Source organism: Rattus rattus, chromosome 13, assembly GCF_011064425.1.
Source record: "Rattus rattus isolate New Zealand chromosome 13, Rrattus_CSIRO_v1, whole genome shotgun sequence".
Classification (NCBI taxonomy): Eukaryota; Metazoa; Chordata; class Mammalia; order Rodentia; family Muridae; genus Rattus; species Rattus rattus.
In genome coordinates this window covers 60,602,645-60,625,248 of record NC_046166.1, presented here as the reverse complement: position 1 = coordinate 60,625,248, position 22,604 = coordinate 60,602,645, and the positions used below count along the sequence as shown (strand labels likewise).

General features: G+C 43.3%; 1 protein-coding gene across 1 annotated transcript in view; it reads left to right on the top strand.

Moving 5' to 3' along the window:
- The window catches only part of Kcnu1 (potassium calcium-activated channel subfamily U member 1), an 80,227-nt gene that overhangs the window by 23,629 nt on the left and 33,994 nt on the right, over positions 1–22,604 (top strand). Inside the window, 11 exon segments of the mRNA XM_032919343.1 lie at positions 740–910; positions 3,068–3,159; positions 4,134–4,244; positions 8,767–8,872; positions 10,864–10,946; positions 12,187–12,256; positions 12,631–12,783; positions 16,477–16,589; positions 17,651–17,719; positions 19,887–19,976; positions 20,098–20,195. Of these exon segments, the coding sequence (XP_032775234.1) occupies positions 740–910; positions 3,068–3,159; positions 4,134–4,244; positions 8,767–8,872; positions 10,864–10,946; positions 12,187–12,256; positions 12,631–12,783; positions 16,477–16,589; positions 17,651–17,719; positions 19,887–19,976; positions 20,098–20,195 (1,156 nt within the window).

The following is a 22,604-nucleotide window of genomic DNA, read 5'->3' as shown; positions in this document are numbered from 1 at the left end:
AAATTTGCATGTTTAAATAAATAGATACATTACATGTAAATCTATATTAAATATAAATATGTACCTGTAAATTATGTATTAGTATGAGGATACAAACAGAAGTCTGTGCGTATGTAATCACTTTTCTCGTTGTCGTGGTGAAATAGTTGACAAAGCCCATGTAAGGAAGGTTTGTCTTGGCTCCTATTTAAGGATATGGTCTGTCATGGTGAGGACGCCATGGGGAGTAAGGCAGCAGGGCTGTATTGCCCTCAGTAAGGACGCTACAAGACATGAGTGCTTATGCTTCGCTTGGCTTCTCCTTTTATTCTGTGTGGGATTCTGTCCCACAAGATGGTACCACCACCTTGTTCCAATCCATTGGAAAGTTTATTGGTCCTTAGAAGCCAAGGTCATGTGCTTACGCTCACTTCCACACTAGCTTTTCCTGTCTTCTGAAAATGGAGGGCGGTTGCTGGCTCCAGGATGTAGTTCTAGGCCTTCAGAGCAGCAGGAAGCACCCGCTCTGTAGGGTTTTCCAAATCTGGGTGCATGCTACACGCCTCCAGCAGAGGTCAATGCTAATCAAGATGGTGGAAATGTGGTGTTCTGGTCCCCACTCGAAATCCTAGGGCTCTCTCAGCAGCCCCAGTCATTTGCTCTTGCCTTCAGATTGAATCGGGGGACATTGATGCACTGTTTGCCTTCTTCCCTTGTCTTCTATTCACAGACCTTTCCTTTGCCGTCTCTCTTTGGACAGGTAGAAAATTCTGGTGACCCCTGGCTCAATGGTAGAAACTCGCAGACGATGTCATACTTCGAGTCCATTTATCTGGTGACGGCAACGATGTCAACTGTTGGCTTTGGGGATGTGGTGGCCAAGACTTCCCTGGGACGGATTTTCATCGTCTTCTTCACCCTTGGGAGTTTGGTGAGGAATATTTTTTTATTATCTCTTAAGTACTAAAACAAAATGAAGCATTCAGTTAAAATGGTGAGGAAACAAAAGATTTGATAGTGAATCCTGCTTTATTCAGTGCATGTGAAAGTGAAAAGATGCACAGACCACATAGTTTCCAAATCGTATGCCCTGGAACCTGGAATGCACTTGCTTAGTTCCCAGGAAAGAAGGGAGAAAGATTCGACATTAAATCAAATAAGCCCATCTTCCTCCATATTTGCCCGTCAGACCAAAACCTTCTTCTGGAGAGGAGGAATGTTTGAGATGTGCTTCTGTGCCATCACACATCTCAAAGGAGGAGCCACTTACTACACCAGCAATTAGTTCCTGGTAAGCTACAGATTAGTCAGTGTTTATCCATGACTCTAGAGAGTATCAAAGGCAAAGGAAGCTTTGCTTCTCATTTTGATCTCTTAAAAACCGTGAGTGTTTTCCTATGACTGGTTACCTTCAGACACTTCAGTCATCACCTTAGTCCCCTCAGTGTCATATGAGAGGGATTTTCGTGTCTTTGTTTGTTTGCCTTTTTTCCACATAAGGGTTCTCTGTGTATCCCTAGCCATTTCGGAATTCGTAGATCTGCCTGCCTCTGCCTCCCAAATGCTGGGATTTAAGATGTGCATCACCATGCCCGGCTACCAGGTTTTTGTTTTGTTTTCTGTTTGTTTGTTTGTTTGTTTTTAAATTACAGTCTAAGCAGTGTGAAGTAATAATAAAAAATAAGTTAGAAACCATCAAGTGTAAATTTCACTTTTATTCTCTCAGCTGACGGGATGAGGTGCGAACGATACCCACTCTGCTTTGCTGAGTGCTAAGTGCTTCTGTCCCTGTTCTACTCTCCCTAGGCCTAGGGCTGGAAACATCTATCTCCATACAGTCTAATTTTCCAAGACAACCGAGTCAGCCTGGCTTCTCTCAGCTTCTCCCTGAATTGCTTGGCTTGGCCTTCTATTTATTAACTGTGGCAATCCGCTCTGATCTTCCAGCTCCTTCTCATTCTCTGACTCATTCTGTCTTCATCTGTGTCTAGTTTGTTCTCTCTGGAAGCTTCCTCAGTAGAACAACTGTGCAGTTAAACTGCCACTGCCACACCACACACCACACATCTCTCCGTGTGCTGCTTGAAAGTAGCCTCCCCTTCCTGTGCCGTTCTCATGAGAGTTGGGCGTATCCTATCTCTGACTCATTCCGTCGAATCTTTCTCTGATTCGTCATTTTGTCTGCCCCTCAGTTAGATGACACCTTCAAACGTGGCTGCTTCCTTCTACAAACCAACTTTACCTTCACTGTTAGGGATTAAAGGCATGTGCTAAGGGCAGGCCTGTATTCCACCCAGATTATACAGTAATCTACGGCATATCTGCATTCCAGCCAGAACACATAGACCTGGAAGGTCTTTGGATGGGGTCCCTTGTCATAGCAGTCACGTTGCTGGGTTCCTCTATAATCAAGGGACAAATTCATAGAATGGTTGGCTAATATTTACATTTATAATTTTGAAAGCCGAACTTCATTTTGTTAATTGTAATCAAAATCCTAACTCTTAAAGAACTCAGAAGTGCATGATCTCTTTTTTTTTTTTTTTTTTTTTCTTACATGCACTGTTCACTGTTGTATCCTTCCGGCAAATCAGTGGTTCTCAACCTGTGAGACAAAACAAAACCCCTTTGTCAAACCCCTATCTCCAAAATATTTATTTATTTTTTAGATATTTATTTTATGTATGTGAGTACACTGTAGCTGTCTTCAGACACACCAGAAGAGGGCATCGGATCCCATTACAGATGGTTGGGAGCCACCATGTGGTTGCTGGGATTTGAACTCAGGACCTCTGGAAGAGCAGCCAGTGCTCTTAACCGCTGAGTCATCTCTCCAGCCCTCCAAAATATTTATATTATGGTTCATAACAGTAGCAAAATTACAGCTTTGAAGTAGCCACAAAAATAATTTTATGTCGGGGGTCACCATGTATCAAAGGGTCGCAGCATTAGGGTGGTTGAAGACCACAGTGCTAGATGTAAGACAAGTATGTGTCCTTGCCTTTTTCTTGGCAGTCTTATATTTCGGGGAGTATCTTTCAAAAGAACGAGCCCTGAGGGATTTTGTCTTTTTACTTATTTATTTTAGATACTATTTGCAAACTACATTCCAGAAATGGTGGAGCTATTTTCTACCAGGAAGAAATACAACAAGCCCTACGAAGCAGTCAAGGGAAAGAAGTAAGCGGCTTCTCTGGTATAATTCCTACCGTTTAACCCTTTTGACCACAGGTCTCACTCTACACACACACACACACACTGCCTGCCGTGGTTACAGACCTGAGGGAATGAACGCGTTGCCAAGGGGCTTCCTTTACTGAAGAGAACAGGGTTAGAAAGAGCACCATACAAACAGGATGCTCACTACTTGAGTCAAGCCATCACAGATCTGTTCATATGAGCATTTAATCAGCGTATGACAACTTAAATAAGAGAAAGTGGGGAAGGAGAGAGAGAGAGAGAGAGAGAGAGAGAGAGAGAGAGAGAGAGAATGAATAATGAAATGACAAGTGTGAATGAAGAGTTTTGTAAGCACCAGAGATAGTAAATTTATCATAAGAGATAAATAATTAAGACAATTTTAACAATAACAGCAGCTTTCCTAGAAATCTTTGTGTGGTGCAAAGATCATAAGGTTTGGAGTCATGCACTTTTTCTGATGTGGCAAAAAACTATATATAAAACCGGATGCTTCCTTTGATCTTTGGAGTCCTTTGTGTTTGTGTTGTGAAAATCCAAAGGAGGCATAGACACAACTTATTTAAAACAAGTTTAAGCTAATGGCCCTTCTCTAAGTCTGACGGGAAGATACAGTCAGATCGCTCAGATTCTGGGGGGTCCAGCCAGCCTCAGATAGAAAATATTTTAAAACAATTTGCACAAATACTGAACTCCTATAGACTGTTTTCCCAGTCATCCCAGGAACAAACACGGTGTGACAACTCGTCCACATAACATTTGCATTGAATTACATTTTACAAGTTATCTGGAGATGCCTTCAAGCAGGCCGGGAGGGTGTGTGTAGGTTACATGCAAGCTTGTGCCATTTTAATTGAGGACATTGAACATCTATAGATTTTGTTATTCCGGGGGTTTTTGGAGTCCATCCCCTCAGATGTCAAGGGTGATCTGCTTTTCCCGTTCTTGCTGCCTAGGTTCATCGTGGTCTGTGGAAACATCACAATTGACAGTGTGACTGCTTTCCTGAGGAATTTTCTCCACCGGAAGGCAGGAGAAATCAATATCGAGATCGTGTTCCTTGGAGAGTAAGTGTGTCAGCATTGCTCAGTGTGGTCTAAATTAATAGTTGAAATAAGTACATTTTCAGTGGACAGGGATTACACTTGTGTGTGTGTGTGTGTGTGTGTGTGTGTGTGTGTGTGTGTGTTAGGAAACAGTAGTAAACAAAATACAATCACTTCTTACTCCAGTAAGATGATCAAGTGTAGAAAAAGAAAAGTAACTTCACATTCAGGCCCAACAGTGCAAATATTTTAGAATCTATCTTTCCAGATGCTTTTCTGCATATCTACCTGCATTATTTAAGTGACTCTGTTATTTGACACTAGGTACTAGGGAAGCTAGCTAGTAGGTATGAAGCTTCCAGGTCTCAAGCATGTGGTGTCTCCAGCAATAGGATCTTACCTCCAGGTTCTGGAGGGCAACCGCGGACAATGGTCTTAGCCTGTATTGTTTTGGAAGTCTGTGGGACCCTTCTGATCAACTACTCAATGAGAGGTAGTCTACACTGGTTCGTCAGTGTTTTATCACCGTAGCTCAATCAATCGTGTAACTTGAAACCAGGCGTAATGGAACTTCTGACATTGTTATTTTTGTTCACAGATGCCTTGGCTATCCAGAGTCTTTTGTGTTTCCATAAGAAATCTAAGATTCCGGGGTTGGGGATTTAGCTCAGTGGTAGAGCGCTTGCCTAGCAAGTAAGATTTCTTTTTTCCCTCCTGTGAATGATGCTGGAATTCTGAACTAGATTATATTGAATCGGTAAATTGCTGTCGGTGGGATAGCTATTCTCTTTATTTGTTTGTTTGTTGTTTGATTGGTTGGTTGGTTTATCGAGACAAGGCGTCTCTGTGTAACCCTGGCTGTCCGGGAATTTACTATATACTCCAGGCTGGCCTTGAACTCACAGAGATATACCTGCCTTTGCTTCCCAAATGCTAAGATTAAAGTTATGCACTACCACACCAGGCCTGGGAAGTATGGGATATTCCAACCTTGTTTGTTGGTTCAGTTTCTATTTGTTTGTTTGTTTTGTTATTGTTGTTGTTACTTGTTGTTTTTGTTTTGATTCCTTTTGAGGCTACTGTGAAATGGGTTGTTTTTCTGATTTATTTTTTAGTATATCTGTCATGGAGACTTATGGGGTCTTTTTTGTATGTGAGTCCTCTGTCCTGCCACACTGCTTAAAGAGTTCATCAGTTCTAGGTGTTTTTGTTTTTTGTTTTTCGGTGGAGTCCAAGATCTTTTACATGTATTATATCATCTGCACACAGGATTCTTTGACCTCTTTTCCTGTTTGTATTCTCTTCACTTCCTCTCCTCCTCTCCTCGATTACTGCTCTAGGAAGACTTCAGATAGGAATGGGAAGAGTGTGCATTCACGCCTGCTTGAATGGTAAAGCTCTGGACACCTCTTTAATTAGCATGATGCCAACTGCCTTAGTTAGGGTTTTACTGCTGTGAACAGATGCCATGACCATCTCATCTCACCTCTATAGCCCCTACCATTCTTTGGAACTGGCTTATAGGTTCAGAGGTTTAGTCCAGTGTCATCAAGTCTGGAGCATGGCAGCACCCAGGCAAATATGGTGCAAGAGGAGCTGACAGTTCCACATCTTATTCGGAAGGCAGCTAGGAGAAAACTAACTTCCAGGCAGTCAGGAGGAGGGTCTTAAAGCCCACGCCCACAGTGACACGCTTCCTCCAATAAGGCCACACCTACTGCAACGAGGCCACACCTACTCCAACAAGGCCACACCTCCAGATAGTGCCACTCTTTGACCTAAGTGAATACAAACCATCACACCCACTGTAGGTCGGTTGGGTCTAGCCTTTATCATATAGACATAGGTGGCCTCATCCGAAATCTCCCCAGGATTTCTATCATGAAAGGATATTGGGTTTTGTCCAATTTTATGATTTCTATAATTGAGTCAATTGATGTACTGAATTAATCTTAACAACTCCCACATGTTGAATGGTCCATGATCTCCTTTGATGTATTCTTAAATTCCGTTTGCAAGCACTTTATGAAGAAATTTTGATTCTCATATCTCCAGGAAATAGATTTCATTGTTGTATCCTTCTGTGATTTTGCTGTCAGTGTAACACTGGCTTCATAAAAAGAAATTTGGAAATCAATTTTCTATTTCTTGGAATAATTCTTGAAGGGTTAGATTTATACTCTTCTTTCTTTTTTTTTTAAAGATTTATTAATTTATTAAGTACACTGTAGCTATCTTCAGACACACCAGAAGAGGACATCAGACCTCATTATAGATGGTTGTGAGCCACCATGTGGGTGCTGGGATTTGAACTCAGGACCTCTGGAAGAGCAGTCAGTGCTCTTAGCCGCTGAGCCACCTCTCCAGCCCCTACATTCTTCTTTCAAAGTGTAATTGAGTGTTGTAGTCAACTTTAATTCATCCTGCCCCCCCCCATTTTTAACTAAGGGATTTAAAATTAATGATTCAGTCTCATTTTTTGTTTATGTTGTTCATCTCACCTTGACTTTCACTTTATTAGGACTCAGGAGTCCCTGAAGGAAGACCTTAGACTCAAATAGCATGCAAAGGCAAAAAGATTCTGGAGAAATTACCAGCATTCAGTGGTCAACTATTCATCAAAACAATGACCACCAAAGTGTTCATAGATCCCCTTTTTATACAGGGCTAGGGGAATTTTCCAGAAGGATTAGGTACCTCTAATGCAATTGGTAGGGGCAAAGCAGTGATATGAGTACAATTTTGATGTAACATTGTATGTTAGTTTCATTGCAATTACTGAGACCTTGAAGAATTTCAGAAAAACAGCTCTGTTCTGACCTGGTTATTTCCTCCAGCTTGGTATCCAGGAGCTGACTCAGCTCCAGACTGATCGTCCCTGAGTCATGGCCATCAATGATCAATGACCCAGGGCCATTACTGACTAAAGTGGCTCCTTCTGAGGAATAAAGTATGATTCCTGGGGAATTAAAAGTTTTCATTTCCAAGGTTTTTGGACCTCTCAATTTTAGTAGGTCATATCAATTTAGAATTTATGCATTTCTTTTAAACTTTCCAGTTTAGTGTAATATGTATTTTTTTTTTTTTGGTTCTTTTTTTCGGAGCTGGGGACGGAACCCAGGGCCTTGCGCTTCCTAGGCAAGCGCTCTACCACTGAGCTAAATCCCCAACCCCGGAATATGTATTTTAAAGTGATGAAATCCTAAATTTCCTTGGCATCTTGGTTGTATTTTCTCATAATCCCTGTTTTATTAATTGGATCTTTTCTTTGTTTTAGATATTTTGGCTAATGGCTTGTTGATTTGGCTTATCTTTTTAAAAAAACAAGCCCAACCCTTCATTTCATAGATTATTTGCAGCTTTTTTTGTTTCAATTTCATTAATTTATGTCCTAATCTTTTTAAAAAAATAATTTTATTTACGTGTGTGGTGTGTGTGTGTGTGTGTGTGTGTGTGTGTGTGTGTGTGTGCGTGTGCGCACGGGTGTGTGTGTATCATGCCATGGCAACATGCAGATGAAGTCAGAGATGAAGGTGGAGAAATTAGTGGGTACAAAGAGAAGTATTTAGAAAGAGAAATTATATTGACTTAGGAATGGTAGTAGTAGGCTTTACTATTGGGTCTATGATCTCCGTCTTTTTTGAACTCTTTTTCATATGCATTCAGTTCGTTGTTTCATTCATGCATTTCTCCTTTCTTAGAATTGTTTCAGGCATTTGTTCAGGTCCCCATTCATTTCTTCAAAAATATTTGAGTTCTTTGCCTAGGATTTCATCTAAGTCAGTCTCACTGGAGTGGTTTCTGGCCATCTCTGGGGTTGATAGTTCTGGAGACAGATAGATGTGCTGTCCTGGGTTTCACGTTTTTTGTGTTTTGCTCTGGGATGTACACGTCAGAAGTTACGTTGTTAGATGGATTTTTATTTATCTTGGTCAATTTTCTTCCTCTTCCTCCTCTTCTTTCTAGGTTTTTATTATTGTTTTGTTTTGTTATTAAATCACAGTTTGCACACACTATATCTTTTTCTATTTAAGATATTATTTTAAAGTATGTGTCTGTGTGTGTGTGGATAGGTACCCTTGAGTGTTGGTGTGCCTGGGGAAGCCAGAGTGCGGTATTGGCTCCCCTGGGGCAGGGATTTGCAGATTGTCGTGAGCCACTTATGTAGGCCATAGAACCCAAATCAGGTCTTCACGGAGGGCAAGGTGGTGCTCTTAACTACGGTGCCATCTTTCCAGCCCCACAATGCTGTATCCGAGCAAGGGACTTGATCTCGCTATTGAGAGATTCATTTTTGCATGGGCATTGTTTCTTTCGTGGGCGTGGGTTCTGTGTCACCGTGATTGCTCAGGCCTGATCTACACCCCCACCTGTGGATTGACTGGGTTGGCTGTGTCTACCTCCTCTACCCACATGGGCTCGTAACGGAACACAGACGTCTCCTGATGGACCCGGGGATTTAGAATGTACTGAGTCGGCGAACGACTGCCAAGCGAGGCCTACGTCCGGGTTTCCGCCTTGACCACTGAACTGTTTTGTCCAGGACTCCTCCTTCCGTGGAACTAGAAACCTTGCTCAAGTGCCACACATCCTGCACCACCTTTGTATGTGGCACCGCGCTGAAGTTCGAGGATCTGAAGAGAGTTGCAGTAAGGTCTAACTCTCTCTCTCTCTCTCTCTCCCTCTCTCTCTCTCTCTCTCTCTCTCTCTCTCTCTCTCTCTGTCCCTTCCCTAAGTCTGGAGTGGAAACAACGGGCCACATTGCTGTGCTGGAAGCTGTCAGTCCAGGTCCTTTGACTGTAGAACACAGCTTCCATAACTTTAGACACCGATCGGAGAAAATAGTTTCAAATGTTGACTTCCGAATCCTTCTTGACTCAGAGCAATATCGACCTCAATGTTGGTCTCTTCCACCAAATTCTCTATGAGATTTTATTTTATTACTTAAGATGTCTGGAGAAAGTTATAGATAACGAAAGTGTGTGCTCTTTTACTTCTTTTCTTTTAAAAAATATTTTAAAAACATTTATTTGCACGTATATGATGCAACCCCCCCATTTACTTTCATTTATTCTTTAAGAATTTTATATGTGTGTAACACACGTTTTATTTATATTCACTCCATTCCCCATCCAGTCAGTCCTTTCTGGATTCTCCCATGATACCCCCCTCAACACTCTCTCTCTCTCTCTCTCTCTCTCTCTCTCTCTCTCTCTCTCTCTCATATCTGTCTGACTCTCTATCTCCCTCAAATCCAACTAGTGCTTCCCAAATACATATGGGCATGAAACCCCTGACTGGAGTAGGGTCAACCTCCAGGAACCACACCCCTAAGAAAAACTGACTCCCTCCCCTAGTAGCCATTAACTGACAAACGCTTCTCAGCTATTGGCTTATATGCTCCTCCACAATCCATGCTCAAGTGTTGACTGGCCTCATCTTGGGTAGGTCTTATGCGAGCAAGAAAGGTTACCATGAGTCCACAGGGGCAGCAGCCTTGTCATGTCCAGAAGCTACTTTCTGGACATCTCCATTACGTCATGCCTGCTGATGAGCGATACGACCTTCGTCAGCAACTGCCAGGACACTCCTCCATCCACGTAAGGACAACAATGGCAGAACTGGGAATGTACCTGTCTGTAGTGAAGAGTCATACAGCATCTGGGTTCTGAATCTTTTTTTTTTAAATATTAGATGACAGTCTTTTTAAAAAAAAATATATATATATATATATATATATTTACTTTATTTATATAAGTACACTGCAGCTGTCTTCAGACACACCAGAAGAGGGCATCAGATCTCATTATAGATGGTTGTGAGCCACCATGTGGTTGCTGGGAATTGAACTCAGGACCTCTGGAAGAGCAGTCAGTGCTCTAAACCACTGAGCCATCTCTCCAGCCCTTGGTTCTGAATCTTAAAGTGCAAGGAAATTATTGGAATAACTGCCATAGTACGAAATTATAAGACAGAGAGAGATCGTGCCCAGCCTTGTCATTTTTCTGCTTAATCTTCACATCAGCTCTGTAGACCAGCGGTTCTCAGCCTCCCTGATGCTGTGACCCTGTCCTATAGTTCGTCCTGTCGTGGTGACCTCCACCCATAAAGTTATTTTCATTGCTAGTTCATAGCTGTAATTTTGCCACTGCTGTGAATGGTGTCATGAATTATTTTTTTAAAAAAAGACTGTCATCTAATATGTAAAAAAAAAAAAAAAGATTCAGAACCCAGATGCTGTATGACTCTTCACTACAGACAGGTACATTCCCAGTTCTGCCATTGTTGTCCTTACGTGGATGGAGGAGTGTCCTGGCAGTTGCTGACGAAGGTCGTATCGCTCATCAGCAGGCATGACGTAATGGAGATGTCCAGTAGAGGAAAGTGCCACTTTAAACTTCACCCCTTGCAAGGCAACTGTCCATTTCTCTAAGAGTGAGTGCCGGTGCCCTGGGGTCCATCAGCCCCAGCCCTCGGAGCACTTGCAGGACTGTGGAGATGTTCAGTTCCTAACCCCTTCCTGCCAGTGCTCTTTCGCATGGCGGGCGGTTTGACGCAACCATAGAGAGGCCCCAGAAGGGAACCCTGGAGTATTCCCCCTGTAATTAACCTGACGGCTGCTATTTAATCTGAAGAATAGGTGGAGAACTCAGAAGCCTGCCTGATTCTAGCCAACCCTTTCTGCAGTGACTTGCACGACGAGGATAACTCGAACATCATGAGGTAGGAAGCTGGCCTCGCTCTGCTTTGCTTGCTCGTTTTGGAGACTCTGACGACGGGGTTTCCCTCTAAACACCAAGGACTAAATGAGGGGAGATGATATTTCCAGTTCGGCAGATTCAGCGCATGCCAGATTGCTGCCTGTTCCCCACCCCCATGCGCCCCAAAACAACGAATGCGAGGGGCAGTGAAAGCAAGGGCATCCCAATTGCTCATGGCATTCTCCCTGTTTTCCCCTGATGCTTCCTATGGATAAGAGCTATACGCATTTAAAAGCAAACATACCAACACCCTCTGCTCCCCCTTTATGGTGGTAAGGCTCAAGCCCAGGGCACCGAGTGTTAAAGCTCTCCCAACCATTCCCTGACAGTATTCAGATAGTACTGTTTTAGTCAGACCCTCTTCAGTTGAAAGACAAAGATGGCGCTGGCGAATCCTACCCGAATTCTTTCTTTCCTGGAGTTTCTCTTTGGTAGCTCTAGGGAAAGATTGTGCTGGTCGAGTGCGACCTTGGCTTTACCTATTTAGTATTCTGTGAGCGGGAACTTTTCTTGTGGTGACAGCAGTTCAAAGGGTGGCTCTGCTCCTAGAGCGAAACCCGTATGTGCAGTTAAAGATGACTCCGTGCGGGGTAAGAAACAGCTGAGGAGTTACACCACATACGCCACCTCGGACAGGAGATGCATTTTAGGCTCTTAACCTATCGACTGAGGAAACTGGATAAGACATCCCATTAGCCACTTCAAACTAAGGCATATGAAACTATTTATTTCTTCCTTGTCGGTGGATTCCAGTTTTCTAACAATAAACCTGACCTTTCCATTGATTCCATTGTTTGGCTAAGCCGTTTGCTTTTCTGTGCATGATATCATAAAATGCTTTTCAGAAGACGATGCAGTGGGGCTAGGGGGTGGCTCAGCAGTTAGGAGCACTCCCTGCTCCTTCACGAGACTCAGGTTCAGTTCCCGAAACTCCGGGGACTCTGACACCTTCTTCTGGCCTTGCCGAACACATATATATGTTTGATCGGAACACACATATACACAAAATAAAAACAAGCAAATTAAGAAACCTGTCTACTAGATAGACTGGAGAAAAAAAAAAAAGCTAACAATTTTGTAATGTGCTGCGTTCCCGCCACACATATTGACAGATAAATTCAACTCTGAATTGGATTATATTTCAGAGCCAATAAGACACTTGGCTATTGAGCATATCTATGGTTTTTTGTTTTTTTTAATAGGGTGCTCTCAATCAAGAACTATTATCCACAGACCAGAGTCATCATTCAGATGCTTCAGTCCCAAAACAAGGTACCGTGACAGTTCATACATTTGGTTGTTTCATCTTTAAACCTCTTCATGGATCTACAAGTAAAAAAAAAAAAATTCAGCAAGAGATGAAGTGTGGAGTCACTTTAAGATGGCGGATCCTTTAGGGACAGGAAATAGGGACAAAACTAGAGAGTTCAGCCATTAGACTTGATTTTTACAACTCCAGCTTTGTTCGTTTGTTTGTTTCAAAAGTGATGCACCAGAAGCAGGCTGACCACTCTCAAATGCTGACATCCATTGGTACTACCCAGAAGTGAAGAGTAAATGAATTAAAGAAAGTGTCTGCCTGGAAGAGGGGGGTTCTTGTGTTGTCTGCATTCTCAATGCCTGACTTGGTTTCTACCACGAAACAGGTTTTCCTGTCAAGAATCCCCAACTGGAACTGGAGTGCCGGAGACAATATCATCTGCTTTGCAGAATTAAAGCTTGGATTTATCGCCCAAGGCTGCTTGGTGCCAGGGCTGTGCACCTTTCTTACGACTCTGTTTATCGAACAAAACCAAAAGGTAACTAACTTGACGAACTGATATTGACTCTTAGAGTTACTCCATGACCCCCATAATGGGATGCAAAAGAGAGGGAAAGAAACCCCAGAGAATGAAGGAAGTCTCCAAGAAATGGGATTTGCCTTTTGGAAGGGAAGGATTGACAGGTCACGATTCCAGTTCCAGGCGCATCCCTAGACTCGAAGAAGTCATCGTTAACAGATCTGTAGCAAAGAAGGGAGACTAACTCCACTTTCCACCCCAGAATGCTGTAATAAAACTATTGTCATAAATTCAGAAGTACTTTGGGTTGAGAGTAGAAATGTAAATAGTTTTAGTCTTAACAGAGAAATAATGTTTAAATATAAATAAACATAAATTAGTAAAATAATGCTTCTATTAATCAAATAGAAATGGTATAAATAAAAACTAAAATCTAATTAATTTAAAGGTTACTTTAGGGAAAATCCATTCAGTAACAGGAATAGTGGTCATCAATCAAATGTTTATTGTGTCTCCTGTTGCCCTCAGTGGTGTTTCCAGGAAGTACCCAGCCAGAGGGTGGGTGGAAAAGCTAACTAACCTGGTAAGTTAGTAAGTTGGTGAATAGCACCCCAGGAGTCATCTGGTTCACAGACTGTCCCTGATGTTGGGTATCTACCCAGCACTTCCTACCTTAAACTTTAGATCCTTGGACTGGGATAAGACAAGGGGCCCATGGGGCCTGCTTTTTGTAACCCTATGGGGTGGCCCTCAAGGATATTTTCCATGAATGTTCCTGGGGTAGGTGGCAGGGTCTGTCACTACTGCAGAACTTTTCATTCTCCTTCCACATTTGCTACTTTGTATGCTGATTTCCTTCTTGGCCTCACTGGACTCTCTTTCCTTCATTTAATATAGATTTTTACATCTTTTCTTCCCCGGTGTTATTTAGGAAAAGCAAGAGCGTAGGAAGATGCTCACATTGGCAGACTTTTAACTCTTGCAGAAACACAATTTTTCAGTAATTCTTCCTGAAAATAAGATGTGATGTAGAGATAAAAAGAAAGGGAGCACCAGGCAGAAGGGAGGGGCCTGGATGCTTCTGTGATGAACTTAGCTTCACTTCGTGGTGACTGAATGGCCTAGATGCCTTGTGCAGTGTGCAGAGCAAGTGGCAGCCTTCCATGTCCTCCTCCATTATTGTGACTTCAACAGCCGTGACTGGGAAAAACAAATGCAATGAGAATCCTATAGGAAGACGGTGTTTCCTTTGTGGCAGTACAGATGTAAAACCCATTCTACTCCTGTATTTCTTTGCTATTTGACGTGGGCTCGTTAATCCCTATTAAACACGATCCCATGCCAGTGTGCACCAAGAAGTGACTTTGCGAACGTAGGAGGTATTCGTGGTCTCCATATTTTTAAAAGATGAAATCTGAAACCGCCTTTTAGGAAGCCTGAACTGGGTAGAACCAGGGCAGGACTTGCCAGCCCTTTAAGGGGTACATTTTGTTTTATAACAAACTTTGGCTCACAAAGTCATAAAATGGCCAGTGTGCAGAGCCACATATCTCTAATTAGGCACTTGCTTCCCCATTTCTCTATCTGCAGAATGAAAATCATTTTTCCCAGAACCGGGTTTCTCTAGGCGTTGCATGAACATGTGTAAAACACCTAAGTGCTCAGATTAGAGGGTCTCGGATCAGTGCCACATGTTTTAATTATATTAATTTTATTATAAGATGTTGTAGACTGAAGAACACTCCTGTTGTTTCTACGCCCAGAGGATTACTTACATCGGTATGGTTTAAATTTATCCTGGCTTGATCATGTGGGACTCCAGACTGTTCTGTCCTAACACATTTTGTCCTCTAGCTGCCCTTTCTGAGCTTTAAGCTCCACCAACATAGTTCTCCTTCTCATGCCCGAGTAACTCAGACTAGAAACCCTAGCCCAGCTACTTCAGTAGATGAGGCATCAATGGCCTGCCCTCCTTGAGACAGAAGCTATTGGAGAGACTGGGAAAGAACAGGAGATTCACTCGGATCCACTCGGATCTCAGGATGGAGGCAAGGAATAGGAAAAGGTACCAAGTGATCAGGAACAGGTGACCGGTTTTAGCAGGGCGATTTTCAAACCACGAGATAACCATTAAGGAGAATGTCTGAGTTCACCATTTCCCTCCATAGCAAGAGTGGCTCTGGAGAATCCAGAGGTTTCTGCCTTCATCTATGGTTCTGGCTTATGTCATACTCTGTGGAGACAGTGCTGTAGGGCTGGCAGCAAGCAGGGAGATGAACACAAAATCCCGAGAGAGGTTTCCAGCAACCTGCCCCAGGCGGCCTTCAGCTTCATTAAGATCATTCTAGAGCCTAGGGTGTAGCTTAGGGGCAGGGCGATGCATGTGGGAGGTCCTGGGTGCCATTGTAACACTGCAGAAAAGCCATCCACCGTCTCTTCTTTCTCTGGACACCCTCGCCTGGCCTTGGTTTCCATGTTATTATCAACCCTGATTGGTCAATACCATCTTGCATTTTTCTAAATCTGTGAAGGGTTCTCACTCTTAGTAGAAGCCACAGCTATTTTTTCCTTTGCTGTATATGATTTTTCAGTAGAAAATAATTTAATAATCAGTTAATCAAAGTCAATCTTAAGCTGTCATATCCACAGAGTGACCACTTAAGATTCCATATTGTCCCTCCAAAATACTGTTAATATCTCAAAAACAAAACACATGCATGCGCGCGCGCGCACACACACAGACAGACACACACACACACATGCACGCATGCACAGGCAAAACAATAAGGCTATGTGCTAAAGTTAGCAGTAGGCCAGAGAAAATAATTCTAAGTCAACATGAAAACTTGGATGTCGTTAACTTAAAAATATAGCTCTTACCTCAAAGGCAATGAGAGATAGTTTATTCTAGAGTCACATTCGAGTGATTAGGGCCTGGGAAGACAGATTTCGGTTATCCCAAATCTTAGGTTCCTGTACGGAAGTAGTTTTATGGACTTTTCATAGGAACAGAACAGGGAAAGTCATAAATCAAGACATTGGCAGCGCTGGAGAGATGGCTCGGTGGTTAAGAGCACGGGCTGCTTTTCCAAAGGACCCGGCGTTCAATTCCCAGCACATGGTGGTTCATGACTGTAACTCCGGTTCCAGGGTCTCTGACACCCTCACACAGACATACATGGAGGCAGTCTACCAACGCGCATTAAATAAATAAATTTATTTAAATAAATAAATAGCTGATAGCTTGCTGTGCCCTTCAATTGGCAGAGAATAGGGTTTTATTAAGTTAAGACATCCCAAAGGCTCTTACTCATTTGTCAGGAAGTTAGGTCAGACACAGAGGTAGGTAAGGCTCTTTAGAGCTCCTGTGAGAAACTGTACCTTAGGCTCTGGACCTGCAATCTTCCAAACCCTCGGCCGGCCCCGCTGTTCTCATTAGCCAATCAGCCGCTGCGGACACAGTTTCTTTCCAGGAATCCTCCTTCACGATACCATCTGGGAAGAAACTAAGAGGCGCGTTGTGTGCATCATTTTGGGTGCCACCGAGAGCAGATGGCTTTCGTTCCTCCTTTAACTTTGCTCCACATGAACACTACCTTGTGTGTCCCCTTTGCGGGCTACATGCGGTAGAAACTGTACTTAGTAGCCTGTGTTCTACAATGCCGGCCTCCCTTATTAACATACTCTATGCGGTGTGATTGCGCTTGCTAGGTTTTTCCTAAACATCCCTGGCAAAAACATTTCTTGAATGGCTTGAAGAACAAAATTCTGACACAGCGCCTCTCTAACGACTTCGTTGGGATGACGTTTCCTCAGGTCTCCAGGTATGTTACGTGAAACCTTTCTCCCCATTCTTCATGGAACGCCCTCATCCCACACTGTTGATGGAGAACATTCTAGAGGCAGGCTCCAGTGCAAACTCTGGGGATATGAGAGCAGTTAAGTCAGTGCCCCTAGAGCAGTGGATCTCAACCTTCCCAGAGCTGCGAGCCTTTAATGCAATCAGTTCCTCGTGTTGTTGTGACCCCTCCCCCACCAAGAAAACATTATTTCATTCCTACTTCATGACTGTAATTTTGCTGCCATTGTCAATTGTAATAGAAATATCGGTGTTTTCCATGGTCATAGGCGATCGTGGTGAAAGGGTCATTCAGCCCCCTGAGGGGTAAAGACCCACAGGTTGAGGACCACTGAAATAGAAGCTTTGAAATGACGCTGTCCTAGACATCAGGTGGTAGCTCTAACACATACTAGATGCATCTGTTTGCTAAACATTCAGCTCTTCCCATTTTCCATCTAAAAGTCAGGAATTAAGATGCTCATGTGAAATGTGGGGGATGGGAATGTCCTGGAGAAGAAATAGAACCCAGAACCTCAACTTAAGGCAAGTGCTCTACCACTGAGTAACGTCCCTGGCTCTCACGTAGGAATCTTGATATTTGAGTAATACACAGAAACATTTAGAATAATAACTGGATCACAGTAGGGATCTGACAAATTGGAGTCCATTTTGTACTCCCTACAATCAGTGTGCCTGGTTATGAATCGCAGTGTAAATGCCTGATATGTAGGATACTTGATGTGTCACCCCTGTGGAAGGGTCCTTTGACCCCACCCCACCCCCCAGAGGGGTCATGACCCACAGGCTGAGCACTACTTCTGTAGACCCTAGCACCTCACACCACATATGGGACAGTTCTATCTGGTGGTATTGCTAAAATGTAGGCCAGGTGGATTCAAGTTCACACGGAAATCTGTAGTTGAGAGTGACGCCCTCTGCCGAGCCCATGGTTCTCTCCCCGGCACGGAGCTTAAAGGGTGGGTTAGGTTCAGGTAGCCCAGTCTCCTGCTTGTCTCTTCATGAGTGCTCTGTGTTCCTCCCTAGGCTCTGCTTCCTGAAGATGCATCTCATGCTGATAGCCATCCAACACAAGCCCCTCGTCCACAATTGTTGGTACTGACAAAGCTTCTCGTGCTTCAGGGTTTCTCTTTCTGTTGTTGAGGGGAGTTTGACTGTTGTTGATAGAGCAGACAGACGGAGGAGAGAGGGGATTATTATCAGACCACTGGCATTTCCCAAGGATTGTAAGTTATGAGGTTAAAACTGGATTTGGTAGCACTGACTTATAACCGAAGCTCCCAAAAGCTTGAGGAAGGGAGATCGGTGCGAGGTTACACCCAGCTATAGAGCAAGATCTTATCTCAAAATACAAATGGAAAGAAAAATAATAAAATAAGTTTGAGTTCTTCAAATAGGACCAGGTATATTATTGAATTGTTTATCGAGTTTTGGTTAGGACCAAGTAGCTATATATTTTTGACAGTATCTTTATAGATATTTACATGTGACCTTGCCTAAAGGCCAAGAATTAAAAAATAGATGTTTAACATGAACTCAGATTTTTCCCTGCCCCCGTAAAAGCCCCTGGACACATTAGACATGTGCTTTTTTTTTTTTTTTTTTTCTGAGCTGGGGATTGAACCCAGGGCCTTGCGCTTGCTAGGCAAATGCTCTACCACTGAGCCAAATCCCCAACCAGACATGTGCTTTTTAATGGTGATATTTAGGGGCCACAAATCCATGTTCTTCTCTTAGAAAGCCAAAACCAATCATACCCCTCATTGATAGTTTCAGTAAATATTCACCAAGGCCCTACATTGCCAAAACAGATCTCTAGGCAGACGTGAGAAGCTTTTGTTTTGGAGCCCACGTCTGTTCACAGGGCTTTTCTCACTCCACGTTTACTGTGAACTCTCCTGACAACAGAAGAAGCCAGTCTTAGGGCTTGACTTCCTTCCAAAGTGAACGGGAGAAAAGTAAATTTGTTTATGTATTTCTTTTCTTTTTCTTTTTGGACATAGACTCATACGTGGCTGGTCTGAAACTCAATATGTAAACCAGATGGGCCCTGTGCTCAGAGAGATCCACCTGCCTCTGCCTCCTAAGTGCTGGGATTTAGAGACGTGTGCCATCAGGACTGGCAAAAGTAATTTTAAAGAAGGGAAGGAATGCATTATCAGAAATGAAAGAATTTAGGGTTAGGAAGTTAAGGGTTTCACCATACTGTATGTATCCTTGGGTTGGGGGGAGACCTAAACACAGGGCATTCTGATAAACAGGGAGCAATGTGGGGAACGAGGAGAAATCATGACCAAGGCAACTCTTACAAAGGAAAACATTTAATTGGGTCTGGCTTACAGTTCAGAGTTTTAGTCCATTGTCATCGTGGTGGGAAGCATGGTAATGCGTAGGCAGACAGAACGCGGGAGAAGCTGAGAATTCTACATCCAGATGGCAGAAAGCAAGAGTGACACTCTTCCTCTAACGAGGCCACACACACTCCAACAAGCCACACCTCCTAACAGAGCCACTCCCTATGGGTCTATTTGACCACCTCCACCCAAACCACCACACCAAGGAGTAGAGTATCCCTGCAGCCCAGTGCTTCATCAAGAAAAAACATGGGCAAAATTTAGGACTGTTTCCAAACACATGAGCCATAAGGAAGGAAGAGAAACATCTGACTCCACCTTGAAAACTACTTAGATTTCTGTGACAATTTCATCTCTTTTGTCTTACTGTGGTTCTGGGGCTGTAGCATACCGGCCTTGAGCTACATTCCCATCAGAAAATGGTCATCTGGAATATGTTTATATTCCGAGGACCCAATCCTGGGCCTACAGTCAGGGCCAGTGCTATACCTCTGAGCTACACCCCAGACCTAATTAGATACAGTTCAGCTCTAAAAGCAGATGGTCCGGGGATGGCTACCACTAGCATTTCCATAATGTATGGTCATGTCCCACTTTGCCATGGTTGCCAAGGCAACAAGGCATCAAACACCTGGGTTAGTCAACCCATCTCAGCCTCAAGACCCAAGGCAAAGGAGGAGCTTCCCTTCAGCTCAGCAGCCAAGCCCTTCCCGAGCTTCTCATCGTAATTTAGTAGCAATGGACAGAGTAAGTGTAGTCAATCACCTTTCCCACCGTGCTCGGCAGTAAAATAGACTTACATCTGTGAATATGGCCATGAGAATCCCTTGTCAATGACAGCACGAAACATCAAAGATTGCTAACAGATATTAGCAGGAAAACGTAGGTCTCTGTTCTTCCATTTCCAGCTCTCTGATACTAAATCCATCATCACAAGTGAGGCTGAATAAGGACACCTTAGGGTTCTTCATCGCGGAATCCTCGAAAGACGTCAAAAGGTACCCACACGGCCATCCGTTCACGAAGGGAGACGCAAGCAGAATGTAACAGGAGATGGACTGCGTAAGCATCGAGCTTTCTCAGTGTTAACCATAGTTCTTCATTTACTCTCGTTCCCAGAGCCCTCTTTTACTGCTCCAACTGTCACAGCGATGTGTGCAATCCTGAGCTGATTGGGAAATGTGGCTGCAAAAACAGGAGCCGACAGCAACTCGTGGGTAAGTCCATTTTTTTTTTTTTTTGGTTCTTTGTTTCGGAGCTGGGGACCGAACCCAGGGCCTTGCGCTTCCTAGGCAAGCGCTCTACCACTGAGCTAAATCCCCAACCCCGGGTAAGTCCATTTTGTAGCTGTCGCCAAGCCCATCTTCTGAGGTCTGCTCAAGGATGGGAAAGAGGCTGCCATCACTGAGAGGATGAGAACCATTGGAACATGACCAAAATAAGGCACATGCTTCCTACTGGGTTTTCAAGACCCGATGAGTGATCTTTTAAAGCTGGGAAACAAAACAAAACAAAACCCAGCCCACCGAACGAAGACTTCCTAGTTGCCCACATCAACTCCTTCACAGACCAGAAGGCTGAATTTCAAAGAGACGTAGTAATTGATCACAGAACCAGAGTAAACATCATCAAACTCCACCCCAGCCATGCTGACTTCCAGCCCACCGCACAACACACTGGTTTTCCTAACTTCAGCCTAACTATTCAACTGGTATTCGACTGCTAGACTGTGGGCAATTTGAAGTCTATCTGTTCTGTCACAGGGTTGCAGGAGGTAACTCCGGTTGAACTCGGGGACACCTCACCAACACCTCTTTCCACTTTGATGCAGGAAGAGAAATTTTAACCCTGAAAAGACATAAGTGTGTCCCTTCTACTTAAAAAAAATGAGTCTTTTTGCCAGGTGCGTTCGTAGTCTTGAGATAAAATCCCAGTATCTTAAAACATAAGCTTGCTCCATTCAATATGTGACTTTCCTGGCAAAATATGTTTCGGGGTTGGGGATTTAGCTCAGTGGTAGAGTGCTTGCCTAGCAAGCGCAAGGCCCTGGGTTCGGTCCCCAGCTCCGAAAAAAAGAAAAAAGGAAAAAAATATGTTTCAGAGGTTAAACTTCTGTATCTTTATCTCAACCCGATACATCCCCCTTGGTTACCTACACAGTTCTTGAGACACCCTTTCTCAACAAAACAATTATATGTCAAGGAAACTCCATGCACTGGCTAGTTTTATACCAACTTAACTAAGCTTGAATCATCCGAGAGGCGGGAATCATCATGGAGAAATGCCTTCAAAAGATTGCTCTGTAGGCAAGTTTGTGAGGCATTGTCTCAGTTGGTGTGGGAGGGCCCAGCCCACAGGAGGCAGAGCCACTCCTGGTCATGAGTTAAACATGCTAAACCTGAAAGCACAGAGATAAGATATTTTTCCAAAGATATTATATGAAAGAAGTTGTATTTACAATGTAATGAAACAAACTAGGCTTATGTGTAAGTCTTTAGATGTCTTTGTACCTCTTTAAACGAGCTAAGTTTTCAGATGTACTTTTATTTACATGCATGTGTTTCTGTGAGTATATGCTATGCCTGTAGGTGCCAGAAGAGGGTATCCTAATCCCTGAGAGCTGGAGTTACAGGTAGTTGTGAGCTCTTTGGTATGGGTGCTAGGAACCGAACATGGATCTTCTGAAGAGCGATGTGGTGGTTTGAATAGGTATGGCCCCCATAGACTCATGTGTTTGAATGCTTGGCCCATGGGAAGTGACAGAATTAGGAGGTGTTGCCTTGTTGGAGTAAGTGTGGCTTTGTTGGAAGAAGTGTATTGCCGTGGGGACAGGCTTTGAGGTCGACACTCAAGTTCTGCCCAGGGAGGAACACAGTGTTCTGCTGTCTGCAGATCAAGATGTAGAACTCTCAGCTCCTCTCATACCACGTCTGCCTGCATGCTGCCATGCTTCCTGACTTGACAATAATGGACTAAACCTCTGAACTGTAAGCTAACCCCAACTAAATGTTGTCCTTTAAAAGAATCTCCGGGGGCTGGAGAGATGGCTCAGCGGTTGGGAGCACTGACTGCTCTTCCAGAGGTCCTGAGTTCAAATCCCAGCAACCACATGGTGGCTCACAACCATCTGTAATGAGATCTGATGCCCTCTTCTGGTGTGTCTGAAGACAGCGACAGTGTACTTATATATAATAAATTAATAACTCTTTAAGAAAATTAAAAAAAACAAAAAGAATTGCTATGGTCATGTTGTCTCTTAAACCCTAAGACAAGTGGCCAGTGCACTTAACCAAAGGGCCATCTCTCCAGCCTCCTGATCTCTCTCTTCCCAACAATCATTCCCATCCCCCACTTTATATTGTATCTTATCTTGGCTTGAAAACATAAAAGACCTTGAAAAAAGAACAGCTCAAATTTAGCAGTAAAAAAAAATGTATCTTGAAAACTTGTTTTTAGTGGTCAGAATTTATCTTAAAATGTTTATATATGCATACATGCCTACATACACGTACGTACATCTCTTTTCTTTCTTTTTTTTTTTCTTTTCTTTTTTTTCTTTCGGAGCTGGGGACCAAACCCAGGGCCTTACCACTGAGCTAAATCCCCAACCCCTACGTACATACATC